Source organism: Ictalurus furcatus, chromosome 9 (assembly GCF_023375685.1).
Source record: "Ictalurus furcatus strain D&B chromosome 9, Billie_1.0, whole genome shotgun sequence".
Classification (NCBI taxonomy): Eukaryota; Metazoa; Chordata; class Actinopteri; order Siluriformes; family Ictaluridae; genus Ictalurus; species Ictalurus furcatus.
The window spans coordinates 4,465,001-4,481,713 of NC_071263.1; the positions used below are offsets into that span (position 1 = coordinate 4,465,001).

Sequence of the window (16,713 nt, forward strand, 5' to 3'; positions counted from 1 at the left end):
CTAACCCCTCACTCAAACCCTACACCCTTACTCCTCACTCACACCCTACACCCTAACTCCTCACTCAAACCCTACATCCTCCAATCTACACCCTATTCCCTCACTAAAACCATAAACCATTTGCCCTAACCCCTCACTCAAACCCTACACCCTAACCCCTCACTCAAACCCTACACCCTAACCCCTCACCCAAACCCTACACCCTAAACCTTCACTCAAACCATAAGCCCTAACCCCAAACTCAACACCCTACACCCTAACTGTAGGAGTTTAGCATACCCTAATACTAAACTGTATATCTAATGTTGTCATTTATTTTAACTCTACACTAATCTGTGTAATGAGTTACTACTAGTCTGTGTAACTGTAGAGTTAACTCTGTGTCCACTAGGGGCAGAACAGAGCACACATGTCCTTTGTGTGAAGTGTGCAGAGTTGTGGTGTGTGTGTGTGATGCTGTAGCGTGTAACAGATGTGTCACACACATCAGTATTTACAAATAAACTGCTGTGCTGTGTATATACTATACTATAGTAGTGAGGTTCTGTATAGTAGCACTCCACCTAAACCCTAACCAGACACAGTGAACCCATCCCGGTTACCATGACTACATGCAGTTATGTCCCTCACACACACTTCTGTCGTGAGTAGTGTGATGAAATGTAACCCCTGTTAGCACACTATTTTTACACACTATTGAGCAGTGTGTGGTTTGGGACGAGGCTGTGATTTTATAAAGTAAAAAGGTCGGAACAGAACTTCCTGTCATTTTCTTTCTGTCTCACCTGTTAAAGTGCTCTGAGTCAGCACAGGAATGCACTAAACATGCCTGTAAAACACACCACATGAGTATGTGTGTGTGTGTGTGTGTGTGTGTGTGTGTGTGTCCACCTCTGCCTGTGTGTGTGTCTCTCTCTCTCTCTCTCTCTCTCTATAACTGCACTACGCAGGGTGTATACGCCATTATTACTATCACATACTGTATCTAATGCACTTGTAGTGTAGTGTATAGGGATGTAAAGAGAAGTGCACTTTGTGGGGTACAGAGGAAGTCGATTTCCTCTTTTAGTTAATAAAAACCTCCTGTGTATTACTCGCTACCTACTGAGGGGTAAATACTTTGCCTTTAGGGGTCAGTAAAAGTGAAGAGGAGTCTACAGCAGAGTTTACGAGCTCAACTGAGTGCACTGTTTTACACACACACACACACACACACACACATACATATGCACGCACACAGAGTGTTGTAGATGCTGTGTATTGTGCATATGTTATAATCAGAAAGTGTTTATGTGGGTGGGGCCTGAGCATTAGATGGCGTTTGATTGGACGCAGATGAACATAGTGCAGGACGAGGACTCAGTCAGTCATCATTTATTAATGAGGTATAAAATTAAATATCTACAGTCATGATAAAGAGCTGAAACAATCTGGTCTCTCACAGCTTCACATCCTGCTGAGGCCAACATTTTATTTTTCACAAAGTAAGTGCCCCCCCCCCCCCCCACACACACACCCCCTGGGAAAAGACACACACACACAAATGTCTCAGTGCAGATGTTCGTCATGGACTGATGGATCTCATCATCTATCACTGAGCTGAATTAAAACACAGCCGATGTGTCAGAGACAGAGAGAGAGAGAGAGAGACAGAGAGAGACAGAATCAGAGAGAGAGAGAGAGAGAGACAGAGAGAGACGGAGAGAGAGAGACAGACAAGAGAGAGAGAGAGAGAAAGAGAGAGAGAGAGAGAGAGAGAGACAGTGAGAGACAGAGATAGACAGAATCAGAGAGAGACAGAGAGAGAGAGAGACAAGAGAGAGAGAGAGACAGTGAGACAGAGAGAGAGACAGAGAGAGAGAGACAAGAGAGAGGGAGAGAGAGAGACAAGAGAGAGGGAGAGAGAGAGAGAGAGACAGAGAGAGAGACAAGAGAGAGAGAGAGGGAGAGAGAGTGAGAGAGAGTGAGTCACCAGCACAGTGAGATGATTAAACCACACACACACACACACACACACAGCACACACGCACCCTAAAGAGTGGGTTTAAATGCTACCTTGGAGGAGTAAGGTCCTGGGAGGAGCAGTTTGGCCGCTTGCCTCTTCAGCTCCACCAGGCGGCCGGTGCAGTTATCACACCATGTTCCTCTCTCAGAACCCGGAGAACTACCGCTGCCCGAGGCCGGAGAACCAGTACCAAACCCTGGAGAACCTCCCAGAGAACCCGGAGAACTCGTCCCAATCCCTGGAGACACGGTGCCCGGAGAGCTGGAGAAAGAACCCGGGGAGGAGGTTCCAGAGCCAGGGGAGGGGGCGCCTGAGGAACCAGGAACAGAGCGAGCTCCTTCAGGAACCGGGCGGAACCCAGTGCGAGACTCCTCACAGGCTTTACGGTACCACGAGTCCGGAGAGAACGAGGCCGATTTGGTAGGAGAGCAATCTGTCATCTAATGAACACAATAAGAGAATACAGTAAACATCTGAATCATGTGACTTTACTGTGAACAGCAACGTGGAAATAAACACAAGGGAAAAAAACACAGCTCATGTCTCTCTGTCATTCATGTTATAGCCCCGCCTCCCAGCTGCGCTATGTCCTCTGCGTTCTCTCGTTAAAGCTACAGGAGGAGGTTCTCACACCACTGACTGTGGTTTTACTCTGAAAGTGACAGTGTGTGTGTGTGTGTTTCCTCTCTGTGTAATAATAATAATAATAATAATTGTTAAATAAATAAGTGACACACAAATGCATTCTATCAGCACGTTAATAAATGTATAACAAGATTTTTATTAAGATTAATAGTGTGTGTGTGTGTGATTAATTGTCACTGAGAGAGAAATCTGTCATATGATGATAATACAAACACAAATTAGCTTTGAGGAATCTAGTATGCTAACACGTAGCCTGAGCAGCTCTATAATAATCACATCTCCACCCACTCCGCTACAACATCAGTCCTCCGTCATTTAAAATCGAACACACACATTTACACACAGCTCTGAGAATCGTCCTGATGTGGATTTATCTGTAAACGCTCACTGCTGTCAAAAGAATAAACATGATAAACTACTCACAGATGCATTCTAAAACAGGATTAATTAGTTTAATAAGCAAAGAGCTTCAGTAAAACATGTAAATCACAGTAAAGTGTAAAATCCCTGGAGTTTAATTAACACTTCACAGTGTTCACACTGGGGAATTTTTATAGTGTTCAGTATATAATACTGCACATTTATACACAGTGCACGTATATTTACACACACACACACACACACACACCCACACACACTTGCTACAGCACGCTGCCAGGAAACACACTGAAACTTTACAGGATATAAACACTGTACTGAGACTACAGTGAGACTTCTGTACCTTCATTTATTTATTTGTATATTTAATAAACCTTTATTTATCAGGCATGTGGCATTTACTACATTTAATCCTCATTTAAGGTGTGAATGTCATGCTAAAGTAATACTTTTAACCAAATAAATAAATAAATAAATAAATAAATAAATAAATAAAAATGCCCAGGGCGCACGGTGGATTAGTGGTTAGCACGTTCGCCTCACACCTCCAGGGTTCGATTCCCGCCGTGGCCCTGTGTGTGCGGAATTTGCATGTTCTCCCCGTGCTGCGGGGGTTTCCTCCGGGTACTCCGGTTTCCTCCCTCAGTCCAAAGACATGCATGGTAGGCTGATTGGCATGTGCAAAGTGTCCGTAGTGTATGAATGGGAGTGTGAATGTGTATGTGATTGTGTCCTGTGATGGATTGGCACCCTGTCCAGGGTGTACCCCGCCTTGTGCCCGATGCTCCCTGGGATAAGCTCCAGGTTCCCCATGACCCTGAAAAAGGATAAAGCGGTATAGAAGATGGATGGATGGATGGATGGATAAAATGTCCACTGTTCCTCTAAAGATCTGTAGCATAAACACTGACAGAATCCTGTTTTCTGACTGTGATATTAATATGCTGTTAAATAAACAAACAAACAAACAAATAAATAAATAGTTTCAGGATGAACACGTTTGGTTTGGTGCTAATATTTTTGATATTTAATTAAAATGTCATTTTGTCATCACCGAATTAAAGCTCCTTCCAGGCAGCAAAAATACACACAATAACCATTATATTTGGTTTCCACATGAACGGTACAGTATTCTGGTTCCATTCTGGTTCTCCAAAGTACCAACAATATAAACAGTACTCCAGTAGAGCTCCAGGTCAGATTCTGAACATTGAAGTGCGAGAAAGCGATATCACACGCTGTAAATTCTGAAACTCACTGTTTCCAAACACGTCCTCACTTCGTCTTCTCTCAGATATCTCATTTCTTCAAAGCTGTAACACTGACACAAGTTGGACAGGAGTACCAGAAGTACTACAAAGGCCATTAATACCACAAGTACCACAAGCTGAAATCCGTCTGCGTTTATAGCGTTTACACGATTAAAAACACACAATTCTGTTGTAATGCTTTTCAGATCATCGCATTAATAAACATGACGAGAATATTAATGTGAAATCATCTGCGCACAAATGTTCAGCTTCGTCATGTTTATATCTCGCTTTACAACCTGTTATAACAGGTCTATAAGGACAACTTCATTAACAGTAAAACAGTGAAACAGGTTCCGTTCTAAATGAACTTCACTTCCATCTACAGACTCCATGAACACTGAGATGTTCTTCAGCTGTATATCAGCTATACCTGCTAAACTTGTGTTTGTAATCTCTCACCTGGACATGTGGATACAGTGACCTTTACAAAACATTTCACTGGACTGTAATGACTTTATACAGTAAAGTGTTAACTGTTAGTACCTTCCTCAGAGACATTTAGTACTGCAGCAGTGTTTAGTGTGGATCTGTCTCAGGGTAAAGGCCGTGCATTTAGACTCATATAAATACTGTGTGTGTGTGTGTGTGTGTGTGTGTGTGTGAATTTAAGATTAATTTCACTATGTATAAACTAAACATAATTTTTGTAATGCTTTCAGTAGAATTACAAGCTCAGCAGGAAATAACAGAGCAGTTTACATACAGTGTGTAATGCAACAATCTGTCTCACTGTCACCTGTCTCACTGTCACCTGTCTTACTCTCTTCTCTGGAGATCATTCTGCTACTGTTTTAAATGCACTTCAGATCCATCAGCCGCCTCGTGCGTCCATCTACAGGCTTCATTAAAATTCATGAGCGCGTGACGCATAAATAATAAAATAAAATAAAAATAAAATGACCCCCTCACCGTGTGTTTCCGGTTCCTGCCGCTCCTGTCTTTATTCCCGCTCACAGAGGTCATGCTGAGATTCTCCCAAATATTCTCTCTCAATTATTAAATCACATCCACGCGCGTGATGGAGATTATTCCTGCGCGCGCCTCCGTCTCAGTGCCATGCGGGATAACTCTCCATCATCTTTACGCATGTCCACACACACACACACACACACACACACACACAACCCCGCTGTTCCTCTGTTCCGTTTCCCCAAAATTTCCAGAGTGTAAACAGAATCCCAAGCTCCGGTCTTCAGCGCGCGTGCAGAAACGGCACCACGAGAGATAACGCCATACAGGTCTGCGCGCGCTCCTCTACTGCATGCAACACACGCGCGTGCTCTCTCTCTCTCTCTCTCTCTCACACACACACACACACACACTGCGTGTCTCTCTCTCGCTCATTTAAAACCAGAGGCTCGCGCACATCTGGATGTGAGCGGAGTCTTCCCGCCCCTTTGCTTATTAAATGACGTGTGGGCGTGACCTTACACTCTCTAAACACACACACACACACACACACACACACATACATACATACATACATACGTAAGAAGTGATCTGTTGTTCACAGTGACATTTAGAGTAGCGCGTGACCGTGTTCAAACCCGACATCTCACCTACAAATGTCATAAATTTGCATTTACACACTGTAGCAGTGCAGCGCGCGTGTAGGTAGTGTTTCACGGTCACACGGCGCCCCCTACTGACACATACACACTAGTTGGTGTGTGGTGAAAGTTCTGGAGCACTGTGGCTGCCGTCACATCATCCAGGTGGAGGTTGAGGAGATCCCCCCCCTTACTATGTAAAGTGTTTGAGTGTTTGAGTGTATAGAAAAGTGCTACACAAAACTTACTGTAACTAACCAAATGTAACTAACACACTCACACACACTCACATATGCACACAAGCATTGCAACCTGCAATCAAAAGAAATAGACACCACAGCTAACAGTGAACCAGTACTTTATTAAGAGAACATTCTGTGTGTGTGTGTGTGTGTTTATGTGTTAGCTCCAGGTACGAGTAATGTTGAGGTGCTGCAGGTGTTCAGTTATGGAGGTGTGCTGGGGGAAGGTGGACTGGCGGGCGTGGCGGATAGTCTCCCAGGTGTGCGTGCGGCGAGCGTGGGCATGGCCTTTCTCCTGCTCGAGGCTCAGGTAAGGTCGACTCAGCCAGTACTCATTCTGAGCCTCACGCTCCAGTCGCTCCACCGTGTTCCGCTTCATCTGCCAGGTGACTGGGCGTGGCCTTCGCCATTTCCCGATCCACTGCCGGCCCGGAATTCCCTTCCGCAGCAGAGCCAGAGTCAGGAACATCCTGAACACCTCAACCTGTGCTCATCACAGAAAACAGGAAGAAGTAATAAATAAAAAATAGAAATAAATGAGAGAAAAGGGGCAGAGCTCCAGAGGGGCAGGGTTAATTTCAGGGCCAGAAAAACAGAAAGCCAAACAGAAGCCTGAAACCCAGATCTTTTTATTTTTTACAAACTGAAGCTTTATTTTTTATTGTATACATGTTATGTTTGTAGAACAGTTCTGCCGTAGTACAAGAATTTGATTTCAGTTAAAGGTTTAGAGATTCTGTGTGTAATAAATAAACATCTTGCAGGAAGGTGAAGGAAACGCACCGGACACACTGCCCGAGGAAGCTCACTCTTTTACCGCAGATTAAACTCATTCACCCCACAACCTGTTCATCCAACTACTGTCTGGGAGAAACCTTCCAAGTTCACAGTCACAGAAGAACAGGCTTAGGAACCATTTTTATTTGCAGGCCATCAGACTACAGAATAACAGTGTGTCTGTTTAAACACATTACTCAGGTTTATAGGACACTTACCTCTCACTTTATCTTCTGCTGCTCTCTACAGTCAATATCACACACAACCACGTCCCAATATTATATCTCTAATGTTTATTGAGATTAATGTCATTTCTCTTAAAGAAGGTTTGTGTGATCTTTTCTGTTATCTCTGAACCTGAGCGAGATTAGAAATTTTCAAATTTCAAATTTATAAATTTCACTGAATTACTTCACTTTAATATGATATATTTAAACCCACAACCAGTATAGTTACATCCAAAAGCACAAAAAATATTCTGTAATACAATGGAAGATCATTTCAGGAGATTTATATAAATATTTAACATTTTTATTAATCGGAACAGAATTATTATTATTAACCACTATTCGGTCTGTGAGTCACCTTCAACACTATAAATATCAATATTAAAAATAATCATGGCGATATTTATACAGAAACTGTAACTCAGTGACAAAAAAAGTAAGAATATTTAAATGTTACGAACCTTCTTTAAATTGATATTTTTTTCTGTGCTATGGGTTTTCCTGCTGTGACTCGGCTAACACACTTTAGCATACTCCATAACCACAGCGCACATTCCCACAATGCACCGCGCCTTGCTCTGGCATCAGTGCGGCTCATTAGCGCCGCGCGCGGTGTGGAGGTGCACTGCAATTACAGCTGACTGCGGCTCCGAGACGCAGCCACAGAATAAACACTGAATAAACACCATGACAGCCCGAAAATCCGGCTCGCGGATAGAGACAGAAATAGAGAGATGTCGTTCAGAGGGACAGTGGGACAAAATCCCCGAGCTCGTGCGGCAGCTTTCTGCTAAACTCATTTCAACGGGTATGTGATTTCAGCCTGTTAGCATGTTAGCATGGGGAGGTAATGTTTACAGTCTATAAATGTATATTTATAGACTTCGTTTCTGAATTTTATACAGCAACATTTCAAGCTGTGTTTATCGTTAGTAATACAAATGGCTTGTGTGTTTAATATAAAACACATTTAGAAGCTCAGAGCTCATTCAGAAACACAGCTAGGTAGCTCTGAGGACTTCCGGTTTATGACGTCATGTTACGATTGTACAGTTTGTGTCCTGAGTGAAAAATCATTTACTGTCTATAAACACCTTGTACTTCCGGTATTAGGGCTTAAAGTGTGGTGTTTAATGTGAGATTAAAGCTCAAATGATGATCACTGTGTGTGTGTGTGTGTGTGTGTGTGTGTGTGTGTGTGTGTGTGTATGTATGTATAGATGATGTGGGTGAGTTGTTATTAGGTGAAATGAAGTTGCAGCAGTTCCTGAAGGAGAACCCATTAAAACAGAACTGCAGCCCCAGAACGGCTCGCCCTCCGCTGACCGAGGCCCGCTCACACCTCACTAATGCCCTACAGCGAGGGAACCTCCGGGTGAGTCTCAATTCATCTACACTTCACACTACACACACCTCACTAATGCCCTACAGCGAGGGAACCTTGGTGTGAGTCTCGATTCATCTACACTACACACATCACTAACACCCTACAGCGAGGGAACCTTGGGGTGAGTCTCAATTCATCTACACTACACACACCTCACTAACACCCTACAGCGAGGGAACCTTGGGGTGAGACTCAATTCATCTACACTACACACTACACACACCTCACTAATGCTCTACAGCGAGGGAACCTCCGGGTGAGTCTCAATTCATCTACACTACACACTACACACACCTCACTAATGCCCTACAGCGAGGGAACCTTCGGGTGAGTCTTGGTGTAGTGATAAGTGCAGTGCATTATATGATTGTGTTTGATCTGCACTGTTTCGTGAATATTCTGTGAATTGGGAACACGCCCTGTGATTGGCTGGTTCAGGGTTGGAGCAGAGCTGTGTAGTTGTCACTGACTGAGTGTGTATTGTGTGATTTGGGACACAGACGGAGCTGCTGCAGGAGGCCAATGTGCTGATGGGGAAGCTGTGTTATGTGGAAGGTGATTACAGTGAGGCCCTTACTCACTTCAACCGAGTGAATTTGGACGATATGCAACTGAGCAGCGCTCCAATTTACCGCCTGGCCATGATTGCTGAAGCCTATGCCACCAAGGGTGAGTACGCACGTGCACACACACACACACACACACACACACACAGATTTTGTGATGGAAATGATTGAGTGGTGCAGTTGGTGTGTAAGCTCGGCTCTAATGTTCTTACCTTCTGCAGGTTTGTGTCTGGAGAAGACGTCCACCTCCTGTCCACCGTCCAGCTCTGAGGGAGATCAGGAGATCATCACCTGCTACGAGAAGTCTGGAGATATCGCTCTGCTGTACCTGCAGGAAGCTGAGAAGGTCCTTCTGCTCACTTAGAAACTAGTGCACTTTCCAGTCAGATCACATTTAATCCACTGTGACTCATTATGGTGATCAGTTACACCTGAAGCATAATCATGTTACAGTGATCCTCAGAACTTCTCAGTATATTGATGATGGTGGTGATGATGATCATGATGGTGGTGGTGATGATGATCATGATGATGATGGTGGTGGTGATGATGATCATGATGATGATGGTGGTGGTGATGATGATGGTGGTGATGATGATCATGGTGGTGATGATGATCATGATGATGGTGGTGGTGGTGATGATGATGGTGGTGATGATCATGATGATGATGATGGTGGTGGTGATGATCATGATGATGATGATGGTGGTGGTGATGATCATCATGATGATGATGGTGGTGGTGATGATCATCATGATGATGATGGTGATGATGATGTTCTCTCGACACACACAGGCTCTAAGCGCTGGAATGCAGAACCGCAGTCCCAAACCCGGCCCCGTCTCACAGGAACAGGAACTCGGCTTTTTTCTGGAGACGGGACTCCAGCGTGCTCACGTTATCCACTTCAAGAACGGGTGTGTGTGTGTGTGTTGGTTATCTGCTTTAGCATATTTATTTTAGACCTACTTTATCATTTTTATATTTTAGACCTACTTTATGTCTTAGCATGTGGCCCACTGTGATTTGATCTGACATTTCACACATTGTGTGTCTGTGTGTGTGTGTGTGTGTGTGTGTGTGTGTGTGTTTTTTCAGTAATCTGACCCATGGTGTTGGACGGTTTCGAGAGATTCTCCGTGCTGTGGAAACGAGAACCACACAGAACCTTCGTATGGTCAGTGTGTGTGTGTGTGTGTGTGTGTGTGTGTGTGTGTACTTGTGCGTATCTTTATTTATACACATAGTGTAAACAGCAATAACATGTCAGTGTTTGGTGTGTGTGTGTGTGTGTAGACTATAGCGCGTCAGTTGGCGGAGATCCTGCTCAGAGGGATGTGTGAACAGAGTTATTGGAGTCCGCTGGAGGATCCACCTGCACAGTCTCCACTCGATGAGCCGCAGTGTACACACACACACCCCGAGTACACACTGCCTCGCCGAGCACGTATCTACACGGGGGAGAAGTGCGGCACACATACACACACACACACGTACAGTGTTAGTTTATTGCTGTGTATCAGAGTAGTGATGGTCTCTGTGTGTTTCTGTCTTCAGTCTGTTTTGTCCTCAGGAGAACACAGAAGAAGCTCTGCTGCTGTTACTGATTAGTGAATCTATGGTGAGTAGTGTGTGTGTAGCTGAACGTGTGTGTGTGTGTGTGTGTGTGTGTGTGTGTGTGTGTAGGTGTAGTTGAACGTGTGTATGTGTGTAGGTGTAGCTGAACGTACGTGTGTGTGTGTGTGTGTGCAGGCTAACAGAGATGCAGTGTTGAGTCGTATACCTGAACACAGTGCTGATCGGGTGTTGAGTCTGCAGAGTGCGTCTGTAGTATACGATCTGCTCACCATTGCTCTGGGACGTCGGGGCCAATACGAGATGCTCTCTGAGGTAAGGCTCCCCCGCCCTTTATCACCATGGCAACAACATGTTAGTCCCACCCACCACACCACAACGCTTCACTGTCCTGTTTTTATTCAGACTTAAACAACACTTCTCTGTGAGATACAGGTGTGTGTGTAGTGTTGTGTTAGTTTGTGTATCTGATAACATTGGGGTGTGTGTGTGTGTGTGTGTGTTCAGTGTTTGGAGAGAGCGATGAAGTTTGCGTTTGAGGAGTTCCACCTGTGGTACCAGCTGGCGCTCTCACTGATGGCAGCAGGAAAGGTGAGTCTGAGTCCAGCTGTGTCACACTGCACACACACACACACTACATACACGCGCACACACTACACATGCACTACACACACATACTACATATACACACAGGCTCTATCCCAAATGCTAGAAAATACACACTGTTCTTAATGGTTTACTTAAATTAGAGTTTTCATACAGTGTGTGTGTCTCTGCGTGTGTGCGTGTATATGTCTGTTTGTGTGTGTGTGTGCAGTCTGCGCGGGCGGTGAAGGTGTTAAAGGAGTGCATGCGTCTGAAGCCAGATGATCCCACCATCCCTTTGCTCGCTGTGAAGCTGTGTATCGGAAACCTGCACTGGGTCTGTCCCAAATCACTCCCTGTTCACTACATAGTGCAGTACTGTAGGGAGGAGAATGCTGCTCACTAACGTGTGAGTGTGTGTGTGTGTGTGTGTGTGTGTGTGTGTGTGTGTGTGTGTGTGTGTAGCTGGATGAGGGTGAGGGTTTTGCTAAGATGGTTGTAGAGATGCAGGATAAAGCAGCAGAGTTCAGGGCAAAGGGCTTCCTCGCACTCGGCCTCGTTTACAGCCTCAAAGCTACAGACGGTGAGCACACGCATGCACACACTCGCGCACGCGCACACTCACACTCACACACATACACACACTGAGAAAGAACCAAAATTCATACAAACCCTGTCTCAGCTGATCCACTACACTTAATTCATGTGTGTGTCTGTGTGTGTGTCTGTGTGTGTGTCTGTGTGTGTGTCTGTGTGTGTGTCTGTGTGTGTGTGCGCGCGCAGCGTCTCTGAGGAGTGCACAGGAGGAGTATCAGAAGAAAGCTCTGTCAGCGTTTCAGAGGTTTGTGTTATTGCGTCTTTATTTAAAAAAGGAGTCATTAATCTGACCGAATAGTGATCATGTGGAATAATGAGTTAGTGTAATGCAGTGTGTGTGTGTGTGGTGTGTGTTGGAAAGGTTTGTGCCCCAGTGGACTGATCTGTGTGTGTGTGTGTGTGTGTGTGTGTGTGTCAGAGCTCAGTCTCTTGCTCCTACAGATCACCTGGCTGTGTTCTACCTGGCTCTGCAGCTCGCAGTGTCTCGGCAGGTAATGCGTGTGCGTGCGTGCGTGTGTGTGTGCGTGTGTGTGTTTGTGCGCTCACTGGTTATCTATCAGTTTGAAGGTAGAAGGAGTTTTGAAGAGGAATTGTTGTTGTTTTCTCTCTCTCTCTGTGTGTGTGTGTGTGTGTGTGTTAGATCCCCGAGGCATTGGGGTATGTGCGTCAGGCTCTCCAGCTGCAGGGGGATGATGTTCATTCGTTGCACCTCCTGGCTCTGCTGCTCTCCGCTCAGAAGCACTACCACGACGCCCTCAACATCATCGAGATGGCCCTCAGCGAGTACCCCGAGAACTTCATGTGAGACACACACACACACACACACTACATGTGTATAAACGGATGCTGCAGCAGTGTGAGTGTTCTTGTTCACACTCACAACTGTGTATATTTTCTACATCTGCAGGTAAAAGCTGTGTCCACTAGAGGGCAGGCCAGAGCTTAAACATCTTAAACATCCCTGTCCATCAGGTTTCCATGATGACCTGTAAAGTGTGTGTGTGTGTGTGTGTGTGTGTGTGTGTTTAGGCTGCTTTTCACTAAGGTGAAGTTGGAGACGTTGTGTCGCGGCCCTGAAGAAGCTCTGCTCACCTGTAAACACATGCTGCAGATCTGGAAATCCTGCTACAACCTTACCAACCCCAGGTCTGTCTCACACACACACATACACACACACAGAAGGTTAGCCAACAATAAATATACACAAGCTGAACTCTTATAATGTTTATTTAAATCACTAAGGGCCAGTGAAGAGGTTACATAATCAGGTTTACTGTATTTATTGACCAAGAAGGGGTGTGTCTGTGTGTGTGTGTGTGTTCAGTGATTCGGGGCGGGGCAGCAGTCTGTTGGACAGGGCTGTGGCTGATCGGAGGCAACTGAATGCCGTCACACTGCCAGACTTCAGTGACCCAGAGACAGGTACACACACACACACACACACACACACACACACACACACACACACACACACAGTAGCAGTGGCAGTGGCAGTTTGGAGCTTATGTTCATGTGGTTCAGTATGAGGACAGCGCCCCTGTGTGGTTAAACTGTTCACATGCAGCTTTCTGTATTAAGACACATGAATTATAATAAACTTCTGTTCATAAAACAAAAAATAAAATGTGTATCAGCCTTTATTTTACATTTCTGTTCTTTCCCATAATATACCTGTACTTGTTCTCTCTCGTGCGCTCTCTCTCTCTCTCTCTCTCACACTCAGTTTTTTTTTCAGTTATTTATTTCTACCTTGTGAGTTTCATTTATTTCCTGTGACGTGTGTGTGTGTGTGTGTGTGTGTTTATTCCCAGCCTCTGCCTCCTCCTCCTCTCTGATGATGTCACTGCATTCATCTCCATCTTCACTATTCTTTCCTCTCTCATCCCTCTATCCCACCTCTCCTTTGCCCCGGAGTGACCCCGTCGGCCATGTTTTCTGTGACCACTTCCCCCGCCGACGCCTGTCCTCTGCTAGTAACACACTGTGCATGTGTGTGTGTGTGTGTGTGTGTGTGTGTGTGTGTGCATGTGCATGCGTGTGTGTTTCTGTGTTTTTGTTCGCAATAAGCATCACAGCTCTCTTTAGTAACTGATACTTTCTAACTTGCAGTCTGAAGTACGTTTGTATGATTTGATTCATTTGACTCACTCCGATCTGATTCTCTGAACTTCCTGAGCATCACAATGCCAGAAACTATGTTCACTTTGATTCAGCTGATTCCCTATAACACTTCTCTGTATAGATTCAGTCTCATCCAACTCCCCGTTTGAGTGAAATGAACTGTGCTAGTTTTACTTACTTATTCACTACATTGATGCAGTTTTCAGCTCTTTCATAAAAAATAACACTTTAATGTTTGTGGAGGAACTGGTTTGAGAAACACTTTAGACAAAGTCCTAACGTCCTGCTGCCTTTAGATACCAACATACTCCAGTGCAATTCATTATGGGATATATAGTGAAAAACACACACACATGCACTACACGTGCACTACCTTCACACACACGTGCACTACCTTCACACATCCGGCAGATGAAATATATCAGGAAGCAGTGTTAGAAGCTCACACTGCAAGTTTGAGTGATTGAAACTGTTTTCCTTCATTTGGTACAACACAATAATTTGATTAAATTCTTCAGACCATCCATTCAGGTGATTAATGCCGCTAGGAGTGTGTTAGTTCTGATTCATCTGATTTACTATAATGACTCAATTTGATTCTTTGAACGACTCATATGATTCACTTAAAATTAATGAATTGTTTGGAAGTCATTCTTCATTCTGTGTGTGTGTGTGTGTGTGTGTGTGTGTGTGTGTGTGTGTGTGTGTCCTCAGGCTCAGTGCATGCTCCGTCAGTAGCAGCATCACGGGTGGAGCAGGCTCTGTCTGAAGCTTCCTCTCTGCAGAGCAGCACTCCTAAACACGGACCCCTGCACCCCTGGATGACCCTCGCTCAGATCTGGCTACATGCAGGTACACTTGCACACACTCACACACAATAGAAGGGGTGTGTGAAATTGTAAACAGGCTTACATCATATTTTTGGACTTACTAACACATAATAATATCACATTATACAGATGTTTATATAAATGTGATACGTTACGTCAGAGTTAATGAACATTAACGTTTACAAAGTCTACCAAATATAGTAATGTCTTTATTTGGTGTGTGTGTGTGTGTGTGTGTAGCGGAGGTGTATATCGGGATGATGAAGCCGGCCGAGGCGATGGCGTGCACTCAGGAGGCAGCGAGTCTGTTCCCAACATCCCATAATGTCCTGTTCATGAAGGGCCAAGTGGCCGAGCTCAGAGGAAACCTGGAGGACGCTAAACGCTGCTATGAGGAAGCTCTGGCTATAAGCCCCGCCCACATCCGCAGCATGCAGAGACTGGTGAGACATCTGTGTTCTGATTGGTCGATGTAACAATCCTTAGATTCATCATCACTTCTAGAGCAGGGACACCCACTTAGATAAATAACAGACTGTGTGTGTGTGTGTGTGTGTGTGTGTACAGGGGGTGATCCTGTACCAGCTGCAGAGGTTCTCGTTAGCGGAGAAGGTTTTGTGTGAAGCCGTACAGCTGTGTTCCTCGTCTCATTTGGGCTGGCACAGTCTCGCTGAGGTGCTGCAGGCGCAGGGCAACATGGCCGCTGCCTCCGAGTGCTTCCTCACCGCGCTGCAGCTGGAGGCCAGCAATCCCATCATGCCTTTCACCATCCTGCCCCGTGCACTCTGATGCGCACACGCGCACACACACCCCTACCTTCAAACACCGCTGTACAGTGTTACTCCTCTCAGTGTACTGAAGCTCTTAAGTGTAGTGTGTTCATGTGAAATGCTGTTCTGTATAACCCTAACACACACAGTGTTACTAATCCATGATGCATGTGTGAGGCGCTGTGCGTTCATGAATATTCATGTATGTAAATATGAAATATATAATAAATTTATAAACACACAGGTTCTGTATGTAATTAAGTAATTTAATTAGTTGGTTGCCAATATTAATTAACATCCTCTTCATGTTCATGATATGATTATAATACTGTATAAAAGAGTTCTGATACATTTCTCTCTCTCTCTCTCTCTCTCTCTCTCTCTATCTAAATTATCTGTTTAAACACAAACGCTACTGAATCTGTGAGTGAATCTTTTTAACTGTCCATTGAAGTGAACTCCCCCATTAAATCAAGTTGTGATTCATTTGATTTGTCACTTGACTCGTGCAGAGTTCAGAGACGCGGTGCACTCATTCAGGGCCACGGTTCAGGCGTTCAGAGACATAGTGCAGGCGTCGATGTCATGGTATTATTGTCAGAGAAATGTGGAAAAGTTTGAATGCAAGTGTTCACTAGTGAATCGTTCACAGTGATGATTTACTTAAAGGAGTCATTCAGTTAGAATGAATCATTGTTGTATCAGACATCACTACACAACAGTTTAAAAAAAGATCTGTGTGTTTCCCCCCACTCCAGGGTCAGCTCATCTGAGCAGGTAACACACACCTCCTGCTCATCATCACCTGTCTCAGGTGAGCAGGAAGTAAACACATAAAGGTCCATATCAGAGCAGTAGACAGGTGATGTCATCATTCTATACACAGACAGAATCTGCAACAATGCCAATAAAATAATTCTGTTTCAAACCGCGGGTTAGTGTTTTCTCTCTCACACACAGACACTCTCTCTCTCTCACTCACTCTCTCTCTCTGCTCTCAACACTCATTCATCTATGTATTCCTGTATTCAGAGGTCAGGTCAGCTCTCACACATACACATACACACACACTGATGCTGATGGTGGAAACATGAGCAAACCCTGTGCCAACTGTCCATTAGCGAATGAACACACCACACACACAC

At 44.7% G+C, this 16,713-nt stretch overlaps 3 protein-coding genes across 4 annotated transcripts in view; 1 reads left to right on the top strand and 2 right to left on the bottom strand.

Moving 5' to 3' along the window:
- kif26ba (kinesin family member 26Ba) overlaps positions 1-5,691 on the bottom strand; it is a 36,501-nt gene extending 30,810 nt beyond the window's left edge. The window contains exons 1-2 of the mRNA XM_053633407.1: positions 5,251-5,691; positions 2,056-2,445 (exon numbers count right to left, since the gene is read on the bottom strand). Of these exons, the coding sequence (XP_053489382.1) occupies positions 2,056-2,445; positions 5,251-5,304 (444 nt within the window). The 5' untranslated portion in view covers positions 5,305-5,691. The remainder of the gene's footprint in view (positions 1-2,055; positions 2,446-5,250) is intronic.
- Positions 5,692-6,232: 541 nt separating this feature from the next.
- mrpl57 (mitochondrial ribosomal protein L57) lies at positions 6,233-7,718 on the bottom strand. Its single transcript, XM_053633471.1, has 2 exons — positions 7,599-7,718; positions 6,233-6,617 (listed from the first exon to the last, which is right to left on the bottom strand). The coding sequence occupies exon 2, from the start codon at positions 6,600-6,602 to the stop codon at positions 6,294-6,296; it is 309 nt and encodes a 102-aa protein (XP_053489446.1). The 5' UTR covers positions 6,603-6,617; positions 7,599-7,718; the 3' UTR covers positions 6,233-6,293.
- Positions 7,719-7,742: 24 nt separating this feature from the next.
- ttc7b (tetratricopeptide repeat domain 7B) lies at positions 7,743-16,689 on the top strand. Of its 2 annotated transcripts, XM_053633469.1 has the most exons (20): positions 7,743-7,945; positions 8,358-8,512; positions 9,025-9,193; positions 9,312-9,436; positions 9,886-10,007; positions 10,189-10,267; positions 10,387-10,556; positions 10,648-10,711; positions 10,843-10,980; positions 11,173-11,256; positions 11,483-11,587; positions 11,716-11,833; positions 12,034-12,091; positions 12,266-12,338; positions 12,488-12,648; positions 12,877-12,993; positions 13,172-13,269; positions 14,683-14,820; positions 15,039-15,241; positions 15,366-16,688. In XM_053633469.1, exons 1-20 carry the CDS (start codon positions 7,825-7,827, stop codon positions 15,585-15,587), a joined length of 2,520 nt encoding a protein of 839 aa, XP_053489444.1. In that variant the 5' UTR covers positions 7,743-7,824; the 3' UTR covers positions 15,588-16,688. The 2 variants fall into 2 exon arrangements, with proteins under 2 accessions (XP_053489444.1, XP_053489445.1); XM_053633470.1 differs by lacking the exons at positions 7,743-7,945; positions 8,358-8,512 and adding an exon at positions 8,537-8,780 and having other exon boundaries at positions 15,366-16,689.
- Positions 16,690-16,713: the final 24 nt, after the last annotated feature.

What these genes read in the sequence shown, in the direction of transcription:
- mrpl57 (XM_053633471.1), bottom strand. Translation starts at nt 6,602, where the DNA reads ATGTTCCTGACTCTGGCTCTGCTGCGGAAGGGAATTCCGGGCCGGCAG.
- ttc7b (XM_053633469.1), top strand. Translation starts at nt 7,825, where the DNA reads ATGACAGCCCGAAAATCCGGCTCGCGGATAGAGACAGAAATAGAGAGA. An exon ending in ACCTGCAGGAAGCTGAGAAG is followed by an intron (nt 9,437 to 9,885) that starts GTCCTTCTGCTC and finishes CGACACACACAG; the next exon opens with GCTCTAAGCGCTGGAATGCA. An exon ending in GAGTACCCCGAGAACTTCAT is followed by an intron (nt 12,649 to 12,876) that starts GTGAGACACACA and finishes GTGTGTGTTTAG; the next exon opens with GCTGCTTTTCACTAAGGTGA.